A 19,763-nucleotide genomic window follows, 5' to 3' on the forward strand; every position below is an offset into this window, starting at 1 on the left:
ACTCCAGACCCCTCTCTCAGTGAGACCCCAGACCCGTCTCTCAGTGAGACTCCAGACCCCTCTCTCAGTGAGACCTCAGACCCCTCTCTCAGTGAGACCCCAGACCCCTCTCTCAGTGAGACTCCAGACCCCTCTCTCAGTGAGAGTTCAGACCCCTCTCTCAGCGAGACCCCAGACCCCTCTCTCAGTGAGACTCCAGACTCCTCTCTCAGTGAGCCCCAAGACCCCTCTCTCAGTGAGACTCCAGACCCCTCTCTCAGCGAGCCCCCAGACCCCTCTCTCAGTGAGACCCCAGACTGCTCTCTCAGCGAGACCCCAGATCCCTCGCTCAGCGAGACCCCAGACCCCTCTCTCAGTGAGACCCCAGACCCCTCTCTCAGCGAGACCCCAGACCCCTCTCTCAGTGAGACCCCAGACCCCTCTCTCAGTGAGACCCCAGACCCGTCTCTCAGTGAGACTCCAGACCCCTCTCTCAGCGAGACCCCAGACCCCTCGCTCAGCGAGACTACAGACCCCTCTCTCAGTGAGACCCCAGACCCCTCTCTCAGCGAGACCCCAGACCCCTCTCTCAGTGAGACCCCAGACCCCTCTCTCAGCGAGACCCCAGACCCCTCTCTCAGTGAGACCCCAGACCCCTCTCTCAGCGAGACCCCAGACCCCTCTCTCAGTGAGACTCCAGACCCCTCTCTCAGTGAGACCCCAGACCCCTCTCTCAGTGAGACCCCAGACCCCTCTCTCAGTGAGACCCCAGACCCCTCTCTCAGTGAGACCTCAGACCCCTCTCTCAGCGAGACTCCAGACCCCTCCCTCAGTGAGACTCCAGACCCCTCTCAGTGAGACCCCATACCCCTCTCTCAGTGAGACCCCAGACCCCTCTCTCAGTGAGAGTCCAGACCCCTCTTTCAGCGAGACTCCAGACCCCTCTCTCAGTGAGAGTCCAGACCCCTCTTTCAGCGAGACTCCAGACCCCTCTCTCAGTGAGAGTCCAGACCCCTCTCTCAGCGAGCCCCCAGACCCCTCTCTCAGTGAGCCCCCAGACCCCTCTCTCAGTGAGCCCCCAGACCTCTCTCTCAGTGAGACCCCAGACCCCTCTCTCAGTGAGACCCCAGACCCCTCTCTCAGTGAGACCCCAGACCCCTCTCTCAGTGAGACCCCAGACCCCTCTCTCAGTGAGACCCCAGACCCCTCTCTCAGCAAGACCCCAGACCGCTCTCAGTGAGACCCCAGACCCCTCTCTCAGTGAGACCCCAGACCGCTCTCAGTGAGCCCCCAGACCCCTCTCTCAGTGAGACCCCAGACGCCTCTCTCAGCGAGACTCCAGACCCCTCTCTCAGTGAGACCCCAGACCCCTCTCTCAGTGAGACTCCAGACCCCTCTCTCAGTGAGACCCCAGACCCCTCTCTCAGTGAGACCCCAGACCCCTCTCTCAGTGAGACCCCAGACCCCTCTCTCAGTGAGACTCCAGACCCCTCTCTCAGGGAGACCCCAGACCCCTCTCTCAGGGAGACCCCAGACCCCTCTCTCAGTGAGACCCCAGACCCCTCTCTCAGCGAGACCCCAGAACCCTCTCTCAGCGAGACTCCAGACCCCTCTCTCAGCGAGACCCCAGACCCCTCTCTCAGCGAGACCCCAGACCCCTCTCTCAGTGAGACTCCAGACCCCTCTCTCAGCGAGACCCCAGACCGCTCTCTCAGTGAGACCCCAGACCCCTCTCTCAGTGAGACTCCAGACCCCTCTCTCAGTGAGACTCCAGACCCCTCTCTCAGCGAGACCCCAGACCGCTCTCTCAGTGAGACTCCAGACCCCTCTCTCAGTGAGACTCCAGACCCCTCTCTCAGTGAGACTCCAGACCCCTCTCTCAGCGAGACCCCAGACCCCTCTCTCAGTGAGACTCCAGACCCCTCTCTCAGTGAGACTCCAGACCCCCCTCTCAGTGAGACCCCAGACCCCTCTCTCAGTGAGACCCCAGACCCATCTCTCAGTGAGCCCCCAGACTCCTCTCTGTGAGACCCCAGACCCGTCTCTCAGTGAGACTCCAGACCCCTCTCTCAGTGAGACCCCAGACCCCTCTCTCAGCGAGACCCCAGACCCCTCTCTCAGCGAGACTCCAGACCCCTCTCTCAGCGAGACCCCAGACCCCTCTCTCAGTGAGACTCCAGACCGCTCTCTCAGCGAGACCCCAGACCCCTCTCTCAGTGAGACCCCAGACCGCTCTCAGTGAGACCCCAGACCCCTCTCTCAGTTAGACTCCAGATCCCTCTCTCAGTGAGACCCCAGACCCCTCTCTCAGTGAGAGTCCAGACCCCTCTCTCAGTGAGACTCCAGACCCCTCTCTCAGCGAGACCCCAGACCCCTCTCTCAGTGAGACCTCAGACCCATCAGCGAGACCTCAGACCCCTCTCTCAGTGAGACCCCAGACCCCTCTCTCAGTGAGACTCCAGACCCCTCTCTCAGTGAGACCCCAGACCCCTCTCTCAGTGAGACCCCAGACCCCTCTCTCAGTGAGACTCCAGACCCCTCTCTCAGTGAGACCCCAGACCCCTCTCTCAGTGAGACTCCAGACCCCTCTCTCAGCGAGACCCCAAACCCCTCTCTCAGTGAGACCCCAGACCCCTCTCTCAGTGAGACTCCAGACCCCTCTCTCAGTGAGACTCCAGACCCCTCTCTCAGCGAGACCCCAGACTGCTCTCTCAGTGAGACCCCAGACCCCTCTCTCAGTGAGACTCCAGACCCCTCTCTCAGCGAGACCCCAGACTGCTCTCTCAGCGAGACCCCAGATCCCTCGCTCAGCGAGACTCCAGACCCCTCTCTCAGTGAGACCCCAGACACGTCTCTCAGTGAGCCCCCAGACTCCTCTCTCAGTGAGAGTTCAGACCCCTCTCTCAGTGAGACTCCAGACCCCTCTCTCAGTGAGACCCCAGACCCGTCTCTCAGTGAGACTCCAGACCCCTCTCTCAGTGAGACCTCAGACCCCTCTCTCAGTGAGACCCCAGACCCCTCTCTCAGTGAGACTCCAGACCCCTCTCTCAGTGAGAGTTCAGACCCCTCTCTCAGCGAGACCCCAGACCCCTCTCTCAGTGAGACTCCAGACTCCTCTCTCAGTGAGCCCCAAGACCCCTCTCTCAGTGAGACTCCAGACCCCTCTCTCAGCGAGCCCCCAGACCCCTCTCTCAGTGAGACCCCAGACTGCTCTCTCAGCGAGACCCCAGATCCCTCGCTCAGCGAGACCCCAGACCCCTCTCTCAGTGAGACCCCAGACCCCTCTCTCAGCGAGACCCCAGACCCCTCTCTCAGTGAGACCCCAGACCCCTCTCTCAGTGAGACCCCAGACCCGTCTCTCAGTGAGACTCCAGACCCCTCTCTCAGCGAGACCCCAGACCCCTCGCTCAGCGAGACTACAGACCCCTCTCTCAGTGAGACCCCAGACCCCTCTCTCAGCGAGACCCCAGACCCCTCTCTCAGTGAGACCCCAGACCCCTCTCTCAGCGAGACCCCAGACCCCTCTCTCAGTGAGACCCCAGACCCCTCTCTCAGCGAGACCCCAGACCCCTCTCTCAGTGAGACTCCAGACCCCTCTCTCAGTGAGACCCCAGACCCCTCTCTCAGTGAGACCCCAGACCCCTCTCTCAGTGAGACCCCAGACCCCTCTCTCAGTGAGACCTCAGACCCCTCTCTCAGCGAGACTCCAGACCCCTCCCTCAGTGAGACTCCAGACCCCTCTCAGTGAGACCCCATACCCCTCTCTCAGTGAGACCCCAGACCCCTCTCTCAGTGAGAGTCCAGACCCCTCTTTCAGCGAGACTCCAGACCCCTCTCTCAGTGAGAGTCCAGACCCCTCTTTCAGCGAGACTCCAGACCCCTCTCTCAGTGAGAGTCCAGACCCCTCTCTCAGCGAGCCCCCAGACCCCTCTCTCAGTGAGCCCCCAGACCCCTCTCTCAGTGAGCCCCCAGACCTCTCTCTCAGTGAGACCCCAGACCCCTCTCTCAGTGAGACCCCAGACCCCTCTCTCAGTGAGACCCCAGACCCCTCTCTCAGTGAGACCCCAGACCCCTCTCTCAGTGAGACCCCAGACCCCTCTCTCAGCAAGACCCCAGACCGCTCTCAGTGAGACCCCAGACCCCTCTCTCAGTGAGACCCCAGACCGCTCTCAGTGAGCCCCCAGACCCCTCTCTCAGTGAGACCCCAGACGCCTCTCTCAGCGAGACTCCAGACCCCTCTCTCAGTGAGACCCCAGACCCCTCTCTCAGTGAGCCCCTAGACCCCTCTCTCAGTGAGCCCCCAGACCCCTCTCTCAGCGAGACCCCAGACCCCTCTCTCAGTGAGACCCCAGACCCCTCTCTCAGTGAGAGTCCAGACCCCTCTCTCAGTGAGACCCCAGACCCCTCTCTCAGTGAGACCCCAGACCCCTCTCTCAGTGAGAGTCCAGACCCCTCTCTCAGTGAGACCCCAGACCCCTCTCTCAGTGAGACCCCAGACCCCTCTCTCAGTGAGACCCCAGACCCCTCTCTCAGTGAGACCCCAGACCCCTCTCTCAGTGAGACGCCAGACCCCTCTCTCAGCGAGACCCCAGACCCCTCTCTCAGCGAGACCCCAGACCCCTCTCTCAGCGAGACCCCTGACCCCTCTCTCAGTGAGACTCCAGACCCCTCTCTCAGTGAGACCCCAGACCCCTCTCTCAGTGAGACCCCAGACCCCTCTCTCAGTGAGACTCCAGACCCCTCTCTCAGTGAGAGTCCAGACCCCTCTCTCAGTGAGACCCCAGACCCCTCTCTCAGTGAGACCCCAGACCCCTCTCTCAACGAGACCCCTGACCCCTCTCTCAGTGAGACTCCAGACCCCTCTCTCAGTGAGACCCCAGACCCCTCTCTCAGTGAGACCCCAGACCCCTCTCTCAGTGAGACCCCAGACCCCTCTCTCAGTGAGACTCCAGACCCCTCTCTCAGTGAGAGTCCAGACCCCTCTCTCAGTGAGACCCCAGACCCCTCTCTCAGTGAGACCCCTGTCCTCTCTGCCAGATTGCCCCCCCCCCCCCGGCACACAGTGTGTGGCAGCCCAGCCCTCTTCCATTGCCCCCGTGCAGTGGCACTCACCCCCCCCCCCCTCCCGGGGGTTCTGCCAGTCTTCCCCCAGCACTTCTCAAGATGAGTGCCCCCACTCAGCCCCCGGACCCCCATCCCAGTGCGCTCCCTCACTCCACCTCCCACCCCTACCCCACGAGGGCTCTGCCAGCCTGCCCCTTGGCATTTCTTAAATGTAATGCCACGAGCCGCCTGTGCTCCGTGCAGCCCTCTGCCAGGCTCTGCCAGTCTGCCCCTGGCACTAAAACTGAACACCCTGGACACCCCTGCACAGCCCCCAGCCCCCTTGGATTGGGCACACTCGCCTCATCGCCCCGGGCACCGCCCTGGCACTGCTTAAATTGAACAATGGTTCCCCCATACAGCCCCCGTCCTCTCATACACTGATCACACTCACCAGCTGAGGCACCTCCGTGCACACCCCGTGCAGCCTCCTGCTCACTCTTACATTGATCTCACTTCCACCAGCCACCCTCGTGCAATGCCCCCCGGCACTTAAACCGGACAGATCGGGCAATCCTGGGCCCTATGAGACCCGCCAGTCAGCTCTCTCACCCCCACCCTCGTGCTCTGCCCCCTGGCACTTAAACTGGACAGATCGGGCACTCTTGGACCCCTCCCCCCGCCCCCAGTCATTTTACTAATCCCCGCCCTCTTGCTCTGCCCCCTGGCACTTTAACTGAACAGATCGGGCACTCCCAGACCCCATGCGACCCCCCAGTGGTATCCCCACACCCACCCTCGTGCTCTGCCCCCTGGCACTTAAACTGAACTGATCGGGCACTCTTGGACCCCTCCCCCCGCCCCCAGTCATTTTACTAATCCCCGCCCTCTTGCTCTGCCCCCTGGCACTTAAACTGGACAGATCGGGCACTCCCCGACCCCATGCACCCCTAGTGATCTCACTCACCCCCACCCTCGTGCTCTGCCCCCTGGCACTTTAACTGAACAGATCGGGCACTCCCAGACCCCCCATGCGACCCCCCAGTGGTATCCCCACACCCACCCTCGTGCTCTGCCCCCTGGCACTTAAACTGAACAGATCGGGCACCCTTAGACCCCCCCCCCCCAGTGGTCTCACTCACCCCCACCCTCGTGCTCTGCCCCCTGGCACTTAAACTGAACAGATCGGGCACTCTTGGACCCCCCCCCCCCCCCCAGTGGTCTCACTCACCCCCACCCTCGTGCTCTGCCCCCTGGCACTTAAACTGAACAGATCGGGCACTCCCGGACCCCATACGACCCCCCAGTCCTCTAACATGGGGCACACGCGCCCCATCTCCTCCGGGGCTCTGCCCCCGGCACTTTGTAAGCCGAGCACTTAGGCACCCCCATGCAGCACTTCTTGCGCCAGCACTCACCCCATCTCCCCCGGGGCTCTCCCGCCGGGCTCCGTGGCTCCCGCCTCTCCGGATCCGCACACCGGCTGCAACTTCGGGATCCGCCGGCTCCCAGCCCTGCCCCCGGCTCCGTGCACGGGGGTCCCGGCTCCGTGCACTCAAATCACTGCGCACCGGCACTTCCAACGCAGGCGGCGCAGATGTTGCAGGGGGCTGTGTCTGCTTCAGGGGGCTGTGTCTGCTTCAGGGGGTCCGGTGCCCCCCGCCGGGCGCTGACACTCCCGCCCCTCCTGCCGGTGCCCCCTTCCTTCCAGGGGGTCTCGCAGCCTCTGTTGGGGGCCCCTGCCTCCACTTGGCTGCTCCCAAAAGTGCAGTGTTTCCTAGTTTCCTCCCTTCTTTCTTTGTTCGGTGTGGTTTCTTCCCCCGATGCTTCTCTCCCAGCTGGCCCCGCACATCACTGCCTGCTCCGCCTGACTCTGCCCCCAGCGTGTTTGAGGGGCTGTGTCTCCACCTGCTGGACGGCTGAGGCACGACAGGCGCCGCCTGCAGGAAATGAATATCAGCAGACAACTTCCAAGTTCCAAACGAAATGTGAGAGGTCACGGGACACAGCCACAAAAAAAGCAGAGCAGACGTCAAAACATCCAGCCAAGATTTTAATACCTAATTCACAGGGAGCCATCAATGATTTAGGAGATAGCGCAACGGCATGGCCGCTACCACTTTAGAGCTCGTGAAATCAGGTTCGAATCTCGGCGTCATCTCAGCACCCTGTGATTTTGGGCAAATCCCTTAATCTCCCCGTGCCTACCACAAATGAATGTGTAATGTAGGTAGCGCTCCCATACCTTCGGGGCGATTTCGCGCTACATAAAAACTGCAAATAAAAAGATGTAGAAAGGATTCTAATATTGCACAAAAACGTTAAAAAAAATGGCAAAGAAAGTAAACAAAATCGCGTGCTGTTGGCCCCTAAAATCATGACACGCGCTCATGTTTACGGTTGCCATGTGATTCAAAGTCACAAGGACTGCGTTTTGCCAGTCCTCGTATTTATTTTCCTTTTTTTTTTAAAACAAATATTTGTCTTCAGGTGATACTTCAACTGACATGAATCAAAACCACAACTCCCAGAATGCACTGGTTTGTAAACTAAATGCTCGGGACTAGAGTCCAGATTTTCTGACGCATGGGTCATCTGGTAACTCCTCCCCTTTTTGAGGCAGATGTCAGAGACTGTTTAATGTCAGGGTTGAATATTTCATTTCAGAGTGCCTTCTAGGAGTTTTGCTAGGTGCCTTGTGAAAAGAAGGCCAGAGTATCCGGGATATAAATCAATGCAGAAGTTGCCAGTGAAGAAGTGCATAGCTGCACAGATGTGTCCAGCTGAGACCCTGTACCCGACAGCATACGTCATACCCTTGAGAAACACTTGTACTGGTCCAATCGGAGGCCAGCAGCATGTAAATACAGTGCTCGGACTCCTCACGCACCTTGTGCTAGGAGAGCGACGTAGATACACATTTTTAGGTTTCGCCCTGGCCGTAGCACTGCGAAGCAGTGCTCCGCCCAGGGCGAAATCTAATGTTATCTCAGTAGTGGGGACTTGAAAGCACCCCTTCTTCCATTGGCTAGCTCCATAAATGGAGGCTAGCCATTGGAAGACATCAGTGTCAATCACTTTTTCTCGGTCAGAACGCGAATCGTGGGCGTTTCTGACTTTTTTTTAAAGTCCCGCCCCTTGTTGCCGTGTGTCCCAGGCCGCGCTGTGATTGGCTGCCGGCCCGGGACACCCCCGTGACGTCATTCCCCGGGCCGCGCTTTGATTGGCTGCCGGCCCGGGACCTGACTTGTTTTTTTTTGTTTGCCATTTGACGAGAGTGCGGGACAGAGCCAGTGTGAAACGGAATATATCGGTGAAACAGAAAGAGCGAATGCAGTGCGCGAGATGGGCAGGTACTGTGTAAACCCACATCATTATTTTGAGAGGGAACGTAATGGTACTTCTCGGCGCTGCTGCAATACAGTTAATGGGAGATAACCGGCACTTCCAACGATAGCGAGTACTCGCACTTCCGTATTTCAAAATAAAATGCTGAGCTAAGGAAAGTCAGAATCCAGACGCTTCAAGCTTGGAAGAGGGGTGGGCAGAGTGGGCAATCAGCCTTAGCAAGACGAACAGCTGTGCTGTGCGGATTGTGGACAGAACAGAGGAGAAAGAGGTGGAAAGGAGACGAGTTAGCTCCAGGGACCTGTTTCTGAAGCGGAATACGAAAATGATGACAGAGTGAAGTAAAACTTCCTTTTTAACTCGAGTCTGTGAAATAACTTAAAGAGCACCCACCCCTCCTGTGTGTTTGCTCCCGTACGCTCTCCTTTTCATCCTATTGTCTAATTCGAACCCCGTTTCTCAAAGTCTCATGAATCTTTTCTTTAACTCCTTTCCCGCCACCCTCTCTCCTCCTTATCTTCTCACTTTATCTTTTTCCCTCATCGCCCCCTTTTCCCTTCTTTAAACCCTCTCCGGGACTTCCTCTCGCTCTCTAGCCCGTCTCTCCTTGTAATCCTGGCCAACGTCAACAAACCTAGACTTCAATATCCGATATTAACATTCCCTAAATATCGGCAATGAATGTTTGTGCAGTGCGTGCAGAGAGCGGGAAAATTACACACCGACTCCGGTGTGTTGTTAAATATGTGATGGGCGTGCGCGCGAATCAGAGAGTTCTTCATTAAATACGCATTCCCGGCGCTAATTGTATAATCAGTACGACGGCCGCCCCAGCCTAATCTCTAAGTATTGCGTCTGCACGGATTTCTTCTGTCTGTGTCAGGTTTCTCGCCCCCTGCCCTCCCCCCCCCTTCTCTTTCACCATTGCAGCATGCGAGTACCGTAAAGGACAGTATTCGCTGAAAGCAATAAGCATACCAAGGAAACTGCGATCAGAAAAATAATATTATGAACATTATTAACGGGAATTAGGCAACAGTTATAAAAAATACCCAAATAAACCTTAAGTGGTATTGTTTTTTTCTCCATCAGATGAGTTATTAATGCTAGCAGTTCTTAATTGTTCCAATGTGCTCATTTTGCGCCGGCTGGTACGTAATGATGAAATTACTTTCTGTTAAGCTATGCGGGGCGGAACCAGAGCTCCGATGGTGCGTGGTAGCGTGTCTCTTGGACAGTCTCAGAATCATTGGAAATCAGAGGCTTCGGTGATCGCCCTCCCTGGCTTGGAACACACATTCTGTAAAAAGAACATGCACTCCGCAATATCATCGTTATTAAATGCTTTCATATTCTGAATAGAAGCAAATGTTTGAAGTAGCTGCCCTGGGTTAAGGAGTGGGCGGAAAGTGAGCTGCAAACTTCGACATGTCTTTGTAGCAGTGTGTTTGAGTGTTACACAGATAATCCAAAGAACATTGACAATGTACTATAGATCTCATCCGATAGCGCGAGTTATGTTTATGCAAAATTAAAAGGCAGACTAGTCGGTGTACGCAGTCACCAGGCTTAATTAATTACATCATGAACATGGATGTAAATAAATTTTTAGTAGATCGTAACAATAAGCCAGTTTGCTGTAGACTAAAATCTTCACCTGCTGAATTTTAATACGTAATTACGGATAACGTGAATTCCGGTGGTTTTTGTAGAATGGACTACAATCCATTGATTAGAAGCAAGACTACAAGTACCAGCATGCATTGCTATAGAATAAAGGGACAAGAGTACTGCGTTTTTAGTGATACACAGTAATTGCTAACATGTCTAAATTATAGGTACGAGACATGCCTCATAGTTTAGTTAGTGTTCTTTAGCACTCGTCTGGCACAGTCAATCCATCAGATATTTGTATGTTTATTCAGCTCCCTCCCCTGGGAAGGGTTACACACGGAGGGTCTCTAGGTTGTTTTAGACTGCATGTAATTTATTGCAGGACACTGTCGTCCCGGTGTGGTCTCCCCTCTTTCCTTGTTCGCGTTTAACACCATACACTTTTTCAATCCCGCAGCAGCATGTCTATATTTCTCCCCATAGATAGGAATTGATACTGTCGGCGAACAATTATTATATTTAAACAAGCATTGGCATAGCCAATAGATCTCGCCTTTGGGACCTTATAAGTGTTTAGCCATGCAACAGTTAATGTTCATGCAGTAAGGATATTGTGCTGCATAACTAAATACTTATAAGGTCCCAAAGGCGAAACCTATTGGCTATGCCAATGCTTGTTAATTCATATGATGGTTTTATAAAGTGTCTGCCCTATAATTCCGCCTGTCTCTCTGTTCAGTCACTAGCGCTGGGATGCCGAGGGTAGCTATGCGCTCTATAAATGCTGAATAATATGCTTGTGCCTCGCTGGGGAATGAATCAAATTTTGGTTCTCTAACTTTAATTCTACACAATTTTATTATTAAGGCCCAGGGCAAGGGTAATTAATGACCTATTTGTCCTAGACAGTACGGGGCAGATTTACAAGAAAGTGACGCATCTGTAGAGATACGTCACTTTCCTTGTGCCACCCGAGAAACCCTTGTGCCACCATGGATGCGCCGTATTTACAAAACGGCGCACCATGGCGCGAGGGTTGACAGATGCGTCAGAAATTCTGACGAGTCCGTTGGCGCAAAAGTCACGCTTTGCTGGGGTCGTGTCGCAAGCACGACGCAACTCCAGCCATGCATGGGGGGGCCTATCCTCGTTGTGCTGCGTCACTCCTTACGCCTGCTCCAATCTTGTAGATTTCACTGCGCTACTTCTACAAGGCTTTTTTGCATAGGCAACGCCCACCCTGCATACATTATACTAGTATAATGTGACGCAGGGCTTTACAACGTGACCCATCTCCCTAGATGCGTTACGTTGTAAATGGTCCGCATTTTTATGCCGCCGCTGTTTCACAAAAAGTGACGCAACGGCGGCACAAAAATGACACAAGGAGCTTGTAAATACCCCCTATATCTGTAGCTGGGATTGGGGCCTGTAGTGAACACAAAGTTGTTTGTGTCGAGTCTGGCACAGTTTTAGAAATCTTTGGCTTTCAATCCAGTTCAGTGATGGCTCAGCAATTGTTGCTACCCCAGAGGATTACGGACATCACAAAAGAAATATATCTGGCTTTGAGACAGGAGATGGTATCCCTGCGGGTAGCAGCCAGGACTGTGGGCTCTAGTGGAGTCATCCATGCTGGCCATTTTTCCATGGCCCTGACATTACATAACCTCTCCAGAGGATAAAACTCCAGCATCTTCAGAAGGGTTTAATGTATGAAGACCAATCCAGTTCTCTCTGGAAGCCGAGGCGGGACTGTCTTGGTGGCTGGAGCATTTGGAGGCATGGAACAGCAGGGCAAGATTTGGTGCCCACCTGGAGATGATCATCCCTTCGGGTGGGGTCGGGGAGCCAGGTGAGGCCCGGTCTCCACCAGCAGTCTCCACTCCGTGGAGGAACTGACACTCCATTTCAATTGTCTTGAGATGTTGGCAGCCACTTTGAAAGTCATAGTCAAAGGCAAGTTGTTGCATTCTTCTGAGGAAAATTGAATTTTGCCTTGTTATATGTGCCTACGTGTTCCCCATCCTATGTTATATGTGCATGATCGATATGCATATATCCCCCTATGATCGATTTAAGACGCAATTATAGTTGTGTCCAACTCTAGTATGCCAGTATCCAGTTCTCGTGAAAGCAACGAGTATTAGGCCTATGTTGCCACGTTTCACAGTGTGCACGTTAATTCACCGCATTGTCCCCGTTTCTAGGCCTCAAAAGGGGCCCGGACACCAGATTCAAGCTCCAGTCTCCTGAACCCACTCCGAGGAGCGATGCAGCCCCCACCTGCATCCCTGACCCTTCACTTACTTCCTGCCAAGCAGCGCGGTGCCCGGCCTGGCTCTGCCTGCCTGTCTGCCAAGAATATGTTATGCCTCTAGTTATCAGTTCAGCTTTTCGTCTTCGCATTCTTAAGCTACTGAACCGCATAAACATCTCCAGCTCTAGTCTAGTCTTTCTGTCTCCATGCAAGAGAATTACTGTATTAATACTCATGAAGATTCATAGCACACGCAATACATGTAGAATATATGCATGCACCAGCCTTAGTGTCAAGTAGCCTTTGCCCTGATAACTTTTAGATTCTATCAACATGTACTCCAAACACCAGATACCAGATATGCTATAGGTACATGTCGTCCTGACACCGCAGACTTTAGTCTCCTCTTCTAGTGCAGAAGTCATAGCCCCCAGTTTTCCCCGGTAACACGTCATTGCCCGTTTGCGTGCACCACTAGGTTAAAGGTCCCAGCTGCTCAGGTAGCCCCCTCCATGTTTCCGCCCATTCATGACACTTTTGTGACGTTCTCATCACATGTCTACGTGCACGCCCTGTGCACGCCTTCTTTTCACGCCCATGTGTTCTTATCTTACGCTTGTCACTAGTTACGCCTACTGTATGTAATGTAATTGTGATGTTTCACTATATATATCATGTACTGTTGATGAAACGTTGCAGCTGCCTTCCTTCCTATTTTATTTCAGGCTGTCCCATTCCAGTCCCTTCCCTTTTGCCTGAATAAAGCCTGTTCAACTAGGATACATCGGATCCTGCCTCTTATTTATTGAGCTATCTGTTATTGTCAATATATTCAAAAATAGTATCGGTAATTAATTATTTATTTACCACAAAAATGGCGCCCGAATAGGGACGTGCCCCTTCCTCACGCGCTGGCGATGTACGCAGGTCCCCTGACCCTCTGCAGCCGTGACGGAACTCTACTGCGCACCGGCAGATATTTCTGCTTCAAGTCTCCCTCAGGCCCACGGAGGAGACGGAGACTGCGGTCCGGCATCCAGACGAAGCGGTGTGGAATGCGGTTCGTCCCGACCAGAGCCCAAGCCGAGAGTCAAGGTCCGAAGTATCCGGAGGCCCACCTGTTTCCGAAGTCCGAAGTTCGTAGTCCGACGTCGTAGCAGTCCAGTCCAGTCCAGTCCGAGGCCTTCCAGTTTCTGCTTCCCGGTGAGTACCGTCGCGGGGGAAGTATCTAGACAGGATCATTAGTTTGTTCCTGGTCCGTTGGGTTTGGGTACACAGATCCAGTCCGAAGTATTCACCTAGGTGGATACGGTATGACGTGTCTCTTTATGGGACCGGTATGTTCTGTACTGTTTTAGCAGTGCATCCAGTAATTCTAGTAAGTCCGTTCTCGAGAAATCCAAGTGTTGTGTTTTCAGTGTATCAGGTAGTATTCTGTTCAAACTGTTTTTAATGTATTTCTATGTCGTGGTACGAGTGATTTGTTTGCCATATTATTACTGTGATTATTGTGTGTTGTGTTCCAAGTGTATTACCGAAATGCCTCTGTTCTCGAAATTACGTCAGTTAAAGACCAGAAAAGGGTTACTCGAAGAAGCAGTTCCTGTCCCTCCTAGGGACAGTCCAGGACATTTTATGTATCACAAGCATGGCTTAGATGCCATAATATATCTAGACTTATGGGCGGACTATACCCAGGAACTAGAAGAGAAATATAGATGGCCCGTATCAGGTACATGGGATGCCGAGTGCATCATGAGAGTAGAAGAAGCATTATGGAAAAAGAAAGCCCGACAGTCCCAGAAAGATGCCATCGAGTTATGGCGCAAAGAATCTCATAGAAGAACCGAAAAAGAATTCAGAAAAGCAGAATTAAGTAGGGAATCCTCAGAAAGAGCCCAAGAAAGGGAATTAATAGAAGAAGGTGAACGAGTTAGAGCAGAACAGTCAGACAGACAGAGGAATGCCCTTATTAAAGGCATGTATCCTCTTCTTGCCGAGGGCTTGCCAAAGGCAACCCCGGAAGCACCCTGTAATTTACCGCCGCCATTGGTCCCGATTAAACTACGTCATAAACAGACCGCAGCTGACATATTTCTTTCGTCCTATTTGGACGACACAGTCCCAGCCTATGCAAATCCTGTTCCGCCTGCTCCCGTTAATAATGTAATTCCTGTCCCGCCAACTACTGTTCCCGGGGGTCAAGTTCATATTCCAGCACCCCCGGACCAGCCCACAGTAAATATACCCGTTTTACCAGTCACTCTGCCAGCCCATACAGTATTAACTGACGATTCCAGCTCAGGAGGGGCTGAAGGAGGTGCTCCTATCACCCCGCCTCAAGTTAGACGACTGACGCTGCATGACGTAGCATTACAGCGTACGCCAAAAGTGGCGACATACACAGATCTCAAGCGACTTCTTACTGACTGTATATATGATCCAGTTCCAGGCGAAGATCACATGATCTTATATTCAGTACGTTTAAGACGGGTGGCCAGCTTTTTGATCGCCCTGCCTGATATGAAGGAACATCTAAACAGAATATATCGTTTTATCCGTACAGGAGAGAATCCAGGAAGTATTCACGAAGCTATGTCACAAAGGAAAGCCGAGGTTTAACTTATGATTTTAAAGTTCTTGATTAACTGTTTAATAAGAGAGCAAGATTATCCAGATAAAGACCAAGACGAGATGAAAGTCCTGACCAGGTGGAGTGACAATATAGCCGAGGGAAAACACAAGACACAAGGTAGTGTAGAGAGTATGTACAAGAAAATTCGTAAGGAAATAATACGTATACACCAGAAAGAGGAAGCAAAAAGAGCAACCGAGAAAGAATACGACTCTTCTAGTGAAGAGGTAGACAGCGAGAATCCCTCCAGAATAGCGTATGTAGGTAGAACTAGACTTTCCGACCGACATTCACTCCTAGATTACAAGAAAGCTTTTCCTTCTCCAGTACCAGAACAGTGTTCTCTTGAGCAAGTATTCCAAGCCACCGATCACATTCTGAAATTACGAATAGGGTATAGCGAGCTTAGTACAATGCATGAACAAGAACTAGCCCGATCAGCAGTCCGATGGACTAGTGATTCTACCACGTTTCCAGACAAAATAGTGGCCCAAACGTTTCTGAAACTGCCCCCAGCCGAGCAACGTCTGGTGGGTACATATATGATTCAGCACCTCACTACACTGTATGAGGAACAACATTCTGATCCAGGTCCGCTACATGATATATTGAACGAGTTACTCCTAAACAGATGGAAAGGTCTAGGTACCGATTTAATTAATGTTATATTAGAACAGCGTCACAAATACAGAAAGTTTCTGAATCCACATTTTGTTCCCGTTCCACCCCCAGAAAGAAAATCATTCTATATCGACAGACAGAATCCGTTACGATAAGTACATCCAGTTAAGGTAGAAGGGGGTGGTCTAGAACGAGTATTTGTTTACACCCCTATCACGAAAATAGAACTCTTGGAAATGAAAAAGTTAATTCCCTGTCATGATAAAGATCCAGCAGGGTTTCACCGTGAATTAAAGGACATGCTCCGTATGGGAGAATACACGTATCCTGACATCATTAAAATGTTAAAGGTCCTGTTGCCTGCGGGCATATATGAAAAACTCAAAGAAAAAGAATGGGAGGTGGGAGAGAAAAAGATAGATTGGACCGCATTAGAGACTGAAGATAATACACGAGTTCCAGGTACCGGTCTTGGGGATAAAGCTAAAGCTTTGCCCGAATTGTTAATACAAGTCTTGCCAAGATTACTAGCCACGAAAAAGGAAGATTGGGATGCCATCTCAGCCTGTAAACAGAAACAAGACGAAGATACTAGTGATTTTTATTCTAGATTTTAGAAATGTTTCATTATTAATAGTGGTCTGAAAACAAGTAGTGAATCGTATCCCCATCTTTTTGTTACCAAACTAGTTGAGAATTCAAGTCCACAAGTTAAAAATCGAGTACTGAAAGTCGAAAGTACCTGGCAAGCTAATACTCCATCACAAATGCTCCAGATGCTCCAGTACCACCAGAACAGAATCAGGGAAGAGCAGGAACATGAAAAGAGACGTATGAAAGACACGAAAATGAAAGTATTAGTTGCACAGTCTGTTCCGCAAGACAGTCAGAAGAGGGGTCCGAATCAAGCCAGTCATCCTGCAGCTCCCGTTAAAGGGACATGCAATTACTGTAAACAGCCAGGTCATTATATAAACGAATGTGCAGTTCTGAAACACAACATAGCTACTGGTAAAACGAAAGAAAGACCACGTCCGCCTAGACAAGAACAAGTTTCACAGACTTCCCAGCCACCGCAGAATGCACAACAGACAGCTACAGTACCGCAGCCTATAGCTGCAACACAACACGTTACACAGCAGATGTACCAGTATGCACAGTCAGAGTATCCAGATTATCAGCCGTATTCATGAAACAGCCTAGAGAGGGAGGTAGGCTTGCCTCTCATCGAGATTCCTGTAGATCAAGAGGGTCCCTATGTACACAGTCAAGTATTAGGGAAAGACAGAAAGTTTCTGATTGATACAGGGGCAAGTAGGACTACCATCAGTCATGACGAGGTTCCAGGGGCTCCGCTCTCAGGCTCTAGAAATGTTTCCCTTGGATTTTCAGGAAAGCCTATTGTTAATGAAATATCGAAACCAGTTACTCTAGAAGTTGGTCCATTGTCCCGAACTACAGACTTGTTACTCACGAAATCATGTCCAGAGAATTTATTAGGCATTAGAACTCTGAAAGAATTAGGAGCAGTAATATGCTGCTCCCCAGAAGGGGTGCAACTGTTCCTGAGAGATTTTAAAGGTCATTATGTATTACGTGATTTTGATCCAAGATTATTGAATGTACCACAGCATTTATGGGCGCAAGGTCCAACTGATGTAGGTTGTATGCATATCACACCCCATCGTGTTACCCTGAAGCCAGGTGTTGTGTTACCACGAATCCGACAGTACAAATTGCCACCTGAGGCTGTAGCAGCCTTATCTAAAATTATTGACAAGCTTATTGTTCAAGGAGTGGTTGTAGAGACTGACTCCAATATATGTAATTCTCCTATCATTCCGATTCTGAAACGTACTGATCCAAATGCACCTCCAGTTTATCGATTAGTGATTGACCTTCGAGAACTTAATAAATGTATCATACCCCAGTACCCAGTGGTTCCAGATATTTCTTCCCTATTGACTGCCATTGATTCCGAAGCTACGTTCTTTACAGTTATCGATCTCAAGAACGCATTCTTTAGTGTCCCCATTCATCCAGACAGCCAGTTCCTTTTCGGATTCTGTTTAAATGGAAGAAGCTATAAATTCACACGAGCTCCTCAAGGTTTTACAGAAAGTCCGAGTATTTACAGTCAAGCACTTAAAAGACAACTAGACAATATTCACATGCCAACTGACACTGCCCTGCTCCAGTATGTCGATGATCTACTGATCACAGCCCGTTCTGAACGTGACTGCGAACGTGCGTCACTTACAGTTCTGTATTTTCTGGCCGAGATGGGGCACAAGGTGTCCCCTTCCAAATTGCAATTCTGTGTCCAGCAAGTGGTCTACTTAGGACACTTACTGTCCAAGAGGGGTAGGCAGTTGACACCTGACCGTATCCAGTTAATAGCACGTCTTCCACAGCCCAAGACACAGAAGGAGGTACGAGCTTTTATAGGCCTCACTTCTTACTGCAGACAATGGATTCCTCAGTATGCATTTTTAGCCAAGCCACTGATACAGTTAACGACACAGGAGGCAGCCGTATCGACTGTCCTCCCTTGGACCCAGGAACATACACTTGTTTTCAATGAGTTAAAGAAAGCTTTATGCCAAGCACCTGTTCTAGCAACACCAAACTACAGTAAGCCTTTTACACTTTTTGTCACTGAACATGATGGTACTGCATTATCTGTTCTCACACAAGATCAAGCAGGACAATACAAGCCCTGTGCTTATTTTTCTAGCACATTAGATCCAGTAGCCCAGGCTCTGCCTGCGTGCCTCAAGTCAGTTGCAGCCACAGCACTAGCTATCAGACAAAGTGATTCCATAGTGTTAGGACATTCCCTGACAGTACAAGTTCCACACTCCGTGGAAGTTCTTTTAAACCGAACACAGACCCAGCACTTGACAATTGCACGTTTAACAGGTTATGAACTAACACTGTTTCAGCCACACATAGAAATCAGACGCTGCAACATTTTAAATCCAGCTACATTGTTACCGTCAGTTACTTCAAATCCTGCCACACATGACTGTGTGGAAGTTGTTAACACTACGACAAAGCCAAGACAAGACTTGACAGACATTGCATTACCTAATCCCGACCTGACACTTTATGTGGATGGTTCATGTATGAGAACAAGTACAGGAGAACTAGTAGCCGCGTATGCAGTGACTACTGAAACCGAAGTTATAGAAACACATCGTATTGACACCCTGTCCGCTCAAGCAGCAGAGCTTGTCGCTCTGACCCAAGCCTGCATACGTGCCAAGAACCTGAAAGTTAACATATACACGGATTCACGTTATGCATTCGGAGTCGTACACGACTTTGGAGTGCTCTGGCAAGAAAGAGGTTTTATGACTTCTCATGGAACCAAGATTCAACATGGCCCCCTCATTCAAGCTCTGTTAGATGCAATACATTTACCGACAGCTATCGCTATCATGAAGTGCAAGGCACATACGAAAGCCACTGATATCATTTCCCAGGGTAACGATCTAGCAGATCGAACAGCCAAGCTTACAGCCCAGACTCCAGACATTCCAGTTAACACGACACCGACACATATTCCAGATCAGACTACTTGTATGACAGTTAAGGACCCAACACAAGATGTAATAGATATACAGTTACATGCCACTCCAGAAGAAATCAAGAAATGGTCTGAACAAGGAGGGGTCCAGACAGATCAAGGATGGTTGACGAAGGGAAAAGCCACATGGTTTCTCCCCGACTCTATGGTTCAAGTCATTATTAACACCGCACATAGTCCAGCACACTTAGGAGAAAAAGCCATGTTAGACAGTATTCAGAACCTCTGGTTCAACAAGCATTTACGAGCAGCAGCCAAGCAGAAAGTACGTACCTGCATGATCTGTTGTCAGTTCAATCCAGGTAAAGGTATCCCGGTGGAACAAGGTGGATTCCATCCTCCTGACCACCCTTTTGAAGTCCTCCAGATGGATTATATTCAGATGGAGCGATGTCGAGGTTTCAAGTATGTCCTCGTAGTTGTATGCGCTTTGTCCAGGTGGACAGGAGCATATCCAGTTCCGGATTACACAGCCGCGACCACTGCCAGGCAGTTGGTTCGTGAGTATTTCCCCCGCTATGGATTACCTAGGGTCGTGTATTCAGATAACGGCCAGCCATTCTCATCCGAGCTCATGAAACAAGTTTCCCTTCTGTTAGGGTACCAGTGGAAGTTCCACTGTGTACGACATCCCGAAGCAGCCGGTCTCGTAGAGAGACATAACCAGACTC

General features: G+C 51.4%; 1 protein-coding gene across 1 annotated transcript in view; it reads right to left on the reverse strand.

Moving 5' to 3' along the window:
• Nucleotides 1-6,884, reverse strand: part of HOMER3 (homer scaffold protein 3) — a 335,653-nt gene extending 328,769 nt beyond the window's left edge. Inside the window, exon 1 of the mRNA XM_078671338.1 lies at nucleotides 6,441-6,884. Within this exon, the coding sequence (XP_078527464.1) occupies nucleotides 6,441-6,445 (5 nt within the window). The 5' untranslated portion in view covers nucleotides 6,446-6,884. The remainder of the gene's footprint in view (nucleotides 1-6,440) is intronic.
• Nucleotides 6,885-19,763: the final 12,879 nt, after the last annotated feature.

Source organism: Lissotriton helveticus, chromosome 12 (genome assembly GCF_964261635.1).
Source record: "Lissotriton helveticus chromosome 12, aLisHel1.1, whole genome shotgun sequence".
Taxonomy (NCBI): Eukaryota; Metazoa; Chordata; class Amphibia; order Caudata; family Salamandridae; genus Lissotriton; species Lissotriton helveticus.